The 7,996-nt window shown below is 47.4% G+C and overlaps 1 protein-coding gene across 1 annotated transcript; it reads left to right on the top strand.

Moving 5' to 3' along the window:
* The first annotated feature begins 7,073 nt into the window (after positions 1–7,073).
* LOC123066190 (uncharacterized) lies at positions 7,074–7,742 on the top strand. The gene has a single exon (XM_044489323.1). It carries the CDS (start codon positions 7,177–7,179, stop codon positions 7,411–7,413), a length of 237 nt encoding a protein of 78 aa, XP_044345258.1. The 5' UTR covers positions 7,074–7,176; the 3' UTR covers positions 7,414–7,742.
* The last annotated feature ends 254 nt before the right edge of the window (positions 7,743–7,996 follow it).

The following is a 7,996-nucleotide window of genomic DNA, read 5'->3' as shown; positions in this document are numbered from 1 at the left end:
TATTGCAATCATGCTCATCATTCAAAGATTTAGTGCCAAACATTTTATAGACTTCTTCTTCTAGCACTTGAGCACAATTTTCCTTTCCATCATTCTCACGAAAGATATTAAAGAGATGAAGCGTATGAGGCAAACTCAATTCCATTTTTTTATAGTTTTGTTTTATAAACTAAACTAGTGATAAAACAAGAAACAAAATGATTCGACTGCAAGATCTAAAGATATACCTTCAAGAACTCACCTCCCCAGCAACGGCGCCAGAAAAGAGCTTGATGTCTACTACACAACCTTCTTCTTGTAGACGTTGTTGGGCCTCTAAGTGCAGAGGTTTGTAGGACAGTAGAAAATTTCCCTCAAGTGGATGACCTAAGGTTTATCAATCTGTGGGAGGCGTAGGATGAAGATGGTCTCTCTCAAGCAACCCTGCAACCAAATAACAAAGAGTCTCTTGTGTCCCCAACACACCCAATACAATGGTAAATTGTATAGGTGCACTTGTTCGGCGAAGAGATGGTGATACAAGTGCAATATGGATAGTGGATATAGGTTTTTGTAATCTGAAAATATAAAAACAGCAAGGTAACAAGTGGTAAAAGTGAGCACAGACGGTATTGCAATGCTAGGAAACAAGGCCTAGGGTTCATACTTTCACTAGTGCAAGTTCTCTCAACAATAATAGCATAATTAGATCATATAATAATCCCTCAACATGCAACAAAGAGTCACTCCAAAGTCACTAATAGCGGAGAACAAACGAAGGGATTATTGTAGGGTATGAAACCACCTCAAAGTTATCCTTTCTGATCGATCTATTCAAGAGTCCGTAGTAAAATAACACAAAGCTATTCTTTCCGTTCGATCTATCATAGAGTTCGTACTAGAATAACACCTTAAGACACAAATCAACCAAAACCCTAATGTCACCTAGATACTCCAATGTCACCTCAAGTATCTGTGGGCATGATTATACGATATGCATCACGCAATCTCAGATTCATCTATTCAACCAACACAAAGTACTTCAAAGAGTGCCCCAAAGTTTCTACCGGAGAATCAAGACGAAAACGTGTGCCAACCCGTATGCATAAGTTCATTGAACCCGCAAGTTGATCACCAAAACATACATCAAGTAGATCACGTGAATATCCCATTGTCACCACAGATAAGCATGGCAAGACATACATCAAGTGTTCTCAAATCCTTAAAGACTCAATCCGATAAGATAACTTCAAAGGGAAAACTCAATCCATTACAAGAGAGTAGAGGGGGAGAAACATCATAAGATCCAACTATAATAGCAAAGCTCGCGATACATCAAGATCGTATCACCTCAAGAACACGAGAGAGAGAGATCAAACACATAGCTACTAGTACATACCCTCAGCCCCAAGGGTGAAACACTCCCTCCTCGTCATGGAGAGTGTCGGGATGATGAAGATGGCCACCGATTATGGATTCCCCCTCCGGCAGGGTGCCAAAACAGGCTCCGGAGAGGTTTTTGGTGGCTACAGAGGCTTGCGGCGGCGGAACTCCCGATATTTTGTTGTCCTTGATGTTTTTAGGGTATATGCACATATATAGGCGAAAGAAGTCGGTCAGGGGAGCCACAAGGGGCCCACGAGGGTGGGGGCGCGCCCAGGGGGGAGGGCGCGCCTCCCTGCCTCGTGGCAACCATGAAGCTTCCCTTACGTGCACTCTAAGTCCCCTGGATTGCTTTCGTCCCAAAAATAACTTTCCCGAAGGTTTCATTCCGTTTGGACTCCGTTCGATATTCCTTTTCTTTGAAACACTGAAATAGGCAAGAAAACAACAATTTGGGTTGGGCCTCCGGTTAATAGGTTAGTCCCAAAAAAATGATAGAAAAGTGTTTAGTAAGGCCCATAAACATCCAAAACAGGTAATATAATAGCATGGAACAATCAAAAATTATAGATACGTTGGAGACATATCAAGGATCTTGACAACATCCAACACTATCTTCTCAGTTTGGTAGTTCAGTTCCCTGCCAAACGTCACTGACAGTGTAATCTTTCTTTTAGGCTGGCTCCTTCCTGAGTTAATTCCTTGAAATGTCCCGGTTTTCTTGAGTTCTTCCTCAGGAATCTGCAGCCTCTCTATCACCTCAAGAGAGATCAAGTTCAAGCTAGCCCCACCGTCAACTAGGATTTTCGTAACCTTGAGGTTGTGTATCATTGGTGAAACCAACAACGGGAAACACTCGACCGCGGTCGTGCGATCAAGGTGGTCCTCGGCATGGAAAATGATAGGTTTGTGGGACCACTTGAGGGGCTTTTGGGCATCTACTGTCGGTGCTGTTGGGCATCTGCTGTCGGCTCCGCCACATTGACCTCACGTTTCGACTGTTTAAGCTGACGGTGAGAGGAATGCAGAGATGCACCCCCGTCAATGCACATGGCATATGTTTCCTTCTAGAACTCATTCTCACTGGATTCATCATCATCTTCCTCTTCACTCTCTTCATCTCCTTCTTTCTTCTCCCTGCCTCTAGCAGGCTTCTTTCTGTTGATTGGTTTTGCCGTGGCGCCCTCCTTGGCTGTCGCGATCTCTCTTGCTGGACACACCTATACCATCCTGGCCCTTTTCCTTGTCGCGCTTCTCATACTCAGTCTTCTGTTTCTCAACCAGTTGTTCAACTTGACGGCACTCTTGGAGGTTGTAGCCCTTGGTATGGTGAATTTTATAGTACGACCCGTCAGATTTGCCGGCTTTCTCGCCCATCGTAGCTACCTAGCAGTCAGCACACGAAGCTGCTTCCTTGCCAGAGCTTCCCTTCTTGGTTTTCTTGGCAGGGCTGGAGTTGTCGGACCCCTCTACGGCCATAACAGACTTGCCCTTGCGCTTCCTATTGCGTCTCCGGATGTTCTTCTTTGTGGTAGTGGCATCATCATCATCTGAATCAACTTCGATGCCAGCATGTTCCTCGGGAAACCTTCTTCCCTCCTCAGTGCGTGCACATTCATCCGCCAACGTATAGAGCTCGTTGACGGTCTTCGGCAATCGTATGTGCATATTTTCCCGCATATTGCAGTGGCGCACGTTAGTATGGAACCCAGCAATCACAGACGCAGGGTGCACATCCGGTATGCTATGGTGTACATGACTGAACCTCTGGATGTATTTGTGCAGATCTTCTCCTTCCTTTTGTGGGATCACATGCAAATCACTGGGCAATCCAGGTCCTTTCTGTCCTCCGGTAAAGGCACCAATGAACTTGTTGCGTAGATCTGACCTTGAGGAAATGGAGTTTTCTGGCAAGTTCATCAACCAAGATCTCACATTGGGCTTGAGCACCAATGGGAAATAGTTTGCTAAGATTTTCTCATCTCTTCCTCTAGCAGCCTGCACGACGATTGTGTAAATGCCAAAGAATTCTATTGGGTTTAGCTTGCTATCGTACTTTTCTGGTACTTTGGGTTTGAACGCGTGGATGGACGACCAGCGGACTTGCTATAGCTCACGTGTGAAAGTAGGGCACCCAACCTCGTAAGGCAAGTACCCGCCAACAACGGGCACTGGCTCATCGAGGCTGGACCATTGCGCTCGTCTGATTGAGGGCGTGCCTCCCATTGTTGTTGAATGGTAGTGCGAGCATCCTCTACTCACCTATCTAGCAGCACTTGTCACTGATCTTGTTGTGTTTGTGGATCCGAGGAGGCCATTGACACGTCGTCGGGATTGACATTCTGTTGGGTTCGTTGTGACTGTCGGCATTGCTGCTGGAGTTGCTGCTGCAGGGGTGATTGTACCGTAGGTGCACCACCTGCCAAATGGCCATCAGTCTGAGCTACTGGCATGGTTGGCGGGTGCCATGAGGGTTCTGCCAACTAGGATCTGTTTGCATCGGCAAACTCGATCAAGCACCGGATGGTGGCTCTCCATTCATCTATCTTGTCGGTTGTTGGAGGAAAATCCAACAGCATCTGGGCCCACACCATTCGCCTCCGTTGCTGTCGTAGGCATGTTGGAGCGCGAAGAACGCGACGTCGTTCGACTCCTGGCAGAGCCAGTAGGAGCGCCGTTGCGATCCTGCCGCTACACTGCGAGTGTGGCAGTTGGATGGCATGGCGCGAGCGACGCTTGGGGATCTTGGACTTGATCAACAGGCGTCTTGTCGTGCGGGAGCTATTGTGCATTATCAACAACGCCGCTCGGGGTCACATCACGCCCATCTCACGACGAGCGCAGTGTGTGCTTTGATGTCGTCTCCCGTGCCTGACCAGACTATGCTGCTCCGATGGCCGTGCTCGTCGTGGTGCTGGGGAGGCGGGAGCCACATGTCCGCACAACCCGTACCATTGTTACTGTCTTCATAGGAGGGTCGTGGAAGTTGACCACCTCCAGCACCTTTCATCGCCCGTTCCCGCCACAGTAGGCACAGCAATCGTGCTGCCTGCGCTGGTTGTGCCTACCGCGACATTTGCAACGTCCATGGTGGCGCCGCCGCTCGCGCGCTTGTGGGTGCATGCGAAGGGAGTTTGGACGTGGAAGGCTTTGTCGCCATGGAGCCCTTCTTTTTGTGCGCCATGGATGAAGAAGATGATGAATAAGAACTTGATGAAGTCGATGCGTCATCTGCTATCTAGGTTCACGCCAGTGCGATGCGCCCTACCTGGTGCACCAAAGATGTGGGTGTGGATCGACTATCTGTGGGGTGATTTGGTCCCCTTGTGGTTCGGCGAGGGGTTGCACAAAACACAAAGAGCAGGTGTAACAGAAGGTGCAAGGATTTACCTAGGTTCGGGCCACCTTTGAGGCGTAAGACCTGCTTTTGCTGCATTAATAATGCTGTGGAGCACGAGTACACGGAGCGCTCTTCCCCATCAAGGTGCAAGGAGAAGGCAGCGTACACAGATAGGAGTGTGTAGAGTTGGAATGGGTTGGAACCCTCGTAAAGGTTGCCTTGGTCCTCCTTTTATAGCTCAAAGGGGTCACCACAGTGGCAAAAGGGTCATTACATAATGATTAGATAGCATATAGTGCTATCATACCTAACTCTGTTGGTTAGGGCAAAAATCATTTAATGTATCGCTAGGTCTCGCGAGGAGGAGAAGCCCCGGCAAGGATGCATCACCGCTTACCTAGCTAACTCCTATTAGCTTGACACGCCCTTTGGATGGGTGTCGATAAAGGTAATATTTCCTCCAGCAAGCTGACACGTGCTGGCAAACGCCACCTTGTTGCCCGCGGGCTCGACACCACACCGGTCAACGTCCAGCTGGTTGGTGATGTGGAGCACTGACATTGGCGGGGGTTTGCTAGCCACGGGGCTTGCCGGGTCTTCACCTTGCCGGCTCGCCCTTGCCGGCAAGGACGCTTCTATGCTGGTGATTGTCTTGATGCTTGTTTTGAACCTTGGTCTTCTTGATCGCTCCTTGATTTTGCAAAGAGTTGTTTCTTGATTTGGGAATCTTCACATTGGCTTTGTTCTCGTGGGGAAGCAGCCACTTGTCTGTGCACAAGTCAGAGTATTATACACCCATGTTTAATACACCTACAAGGATGTTAGTGCTTCTACTTCGACTAATCATCCCTGGATTACAACACAAGGCAACGTCAGCCCCCGAGTTAGGCCCAAGAAAAATACAAAGTCAATTTCCTCAATCGCGCACACAGATAAGACACGAGACAGTTTCGGGGGGGATAGAAGTTTTGATCGGGCCAAGCCGGTATAACATTTAGTAGTTCACTTTAATTGCCATTCTGAAGCGCGCACATTCTAGGTCAGTATGGATGCACAGAGTGCTTAAGACCACTCAGCTGCATACATTACTACACTTTTACTTGACACCTATTTAAATAGCTCATCTTGCCTCTACATTATCCTGTTTCCAGACTTGTGTCATTACATTCCCGTCTGGGTGGAGAACCCGTCGCTGTCTCGGCTGACACGGCCTCTTTTTGGTCCCCATTTCGTTGGAAAGGAGGGTTTCATGCTTGTAAACTAGAATATATCTTACACATAATGAACCTTCCATCAGTCACAAAGAGAAGCACTATCACGGTCTGAACAAGTAGAAAACACAATCAAAATTCATATCATAGTCAACCAAGGTTTATCATTAGTACAATGGAATATTTCATTCTAATATGACTAGCCAATCTTCCCTGGAGTCGTATGCTTTCTGATCACTCTCATATGCTGGTTACTTTTAAACATTACGTCGTTGCAGGTCCTCGCCCTTCAGGTTGAAGGAAATATGTATTCAACTTCTTTTAAGTAAATAGTTGCCCATAATAGTAGAAACGTATATAACGGTAGCTTAATCAAAGGGCCATGCCCCCTTGCCAGCAGTTTTAGAATGAATAGATCAAAAGTTTCTCACAAAAAAACTAACACGTTACTCCTTCCGTCCTACAATATAAGATGTTATTACAACCAATGTACTTATATATTGGTTGTAATAACATCTTATATTATGGGACGGAGGGAGTAGATGTTACTACAATATTACTGCGTGAGCCTATAAGCACCAGCGTGTTGGTTACCGAGCGGAATTTCGAGATTTCGTGCGGTTACCGTCCTCCCTCAAGAAACACTCGTATTGAGCAAAAAATCTCCAATATTTTGAAATTTTTGAATTCAAACACTCACAGCATAATTAAATAGGCCATCTCTTCTATAACAACAGTACTGTTTGTGGGCCTAGTGGCAAAGCCATCCTTTTCTAAGTGGCGAGTCGCTGGTTCGAGTCTAGAGTTAAGTACCTATCTATATTACCTTCAAAAAAATTAAATTCAAAATTTGATTTTAAATTTGTCCAACCTTTTTTGGTATTTTGTGGTTATCGTGGTAACCGTGAATCTGGGTGCCCCTCTGAGAAAAAAGGTCCACTGAGGATCCAAAACCTTGATAAGCACCCAATTGGTTAGTGTGCCTCTCACGCTTCTCAGCCTCTCAGCCTCAGGTTGAAGGCATTGATCGCCATGCAGTTCGCTCCTGATGGATGTAATTAGTGTGCCTCCCAGCCTCAATTGGTTAGCCAAGTTTAGCCAAGTTGTTCCACCACCACCCGTCTCTCCTTCTCCTTCCACTATAAATCCTCAAGAACACCTCCTCCTTCCTCCACCCACCACCAGAGCTCGCGAATAATCCACCGCAATAAACAAATAAACCCACCTCCATCCGTGCAATCTCTCAATCTTCCACAGGCATCAATGGCGGGCGCAAGGAACAACGAGCTGCGCATGACCCTGCTCGGCCTGGCCCTGCTGGGGCTCCTGCTGCTGAGCCACACCGCGGCGCCGGTGGAAGCCGCCGCGGGCGTGAACGGGAACAGCTTCTCCATGAACAGCATCGGCGGCCGCAGTCTCAAAAGCTTCAGCATGAACACCGCCGAGAACGGCGACGGCGCCAAGGGGGGGAAGGTCAAACCCGCCGGCGGCGACTTCTGATCGACGACCCTCCGTCCGCCGCCGTCGAGTACTAATTAAATAATTTATCCTCCGGTTACCCCGTGCTTACATGCATGCGTGCATGGCTCCTGCGGTGGGCGCGCAGGATCGACCGCATCGGCCGGCCGCCCGGAGCTCCTGCATGCGCGCGCGCGCGCGATTGCTGCTGCGTTTGATTAAGTATCGTGATTTTTGTTTGTGTGTGTAATTTGGATGTGCAGATGCAGTGCGTGTGCTGCACCCATCCGTTGTGTTCTTCAGTGTAAGGGCCGTCTGTTCGTTTGTACGTGGCCCCACTGATCATTATGAAAGTTATTACATTACTAGTATTTCTTAAACCAGTGGACCGTAAGTGATCATTTGATCTACCGACACAACAAGGTGCCCTTGCTTTCTGCTCCCTCCATTTTTAAATACAAGCCCATTTAAAGATTTCGATATGGACTACGTAAGGGTCAGACGGACATAGGACAAAAATGTCCCCGTGTCCAAAGATAGTACTAACATGTATGCATGATATCAAGTAATGCTATATTACCAATTAAAAAAATTAATGTTTTATTACAATGCTTAAAAAAATAAA

Source organism: Triticum aestivum, chromosome 3B (assembly GCF_018294505.1).
Source record: "Triticum aestivum cultivar Chinese Spring chromosome 3B, IWGSC CS RefSeq v2.1, whole genome shotgun sequence".
Taxonomy (NCBI): Eukaryota; Viridiplantae; Streptophyta; class Magnoliopsida; order Poales; family Poaceae; genus Triticum; species Triticum aestivum.
Note: the sequence above shows the minus strand (reverse complement) of the source record. Positions and strands in the feature narration are given on the sequence as shown.

Excerpts from the sequence above, each read along its gene's own strand:
- LOC123066190 (XM_044489323.1), top strand. The coding sequence starts at position 7,177 with ATGGCGGGCGCAAGGAACAACGAGCTGCGCATGACCCTGCTCGGCCTG.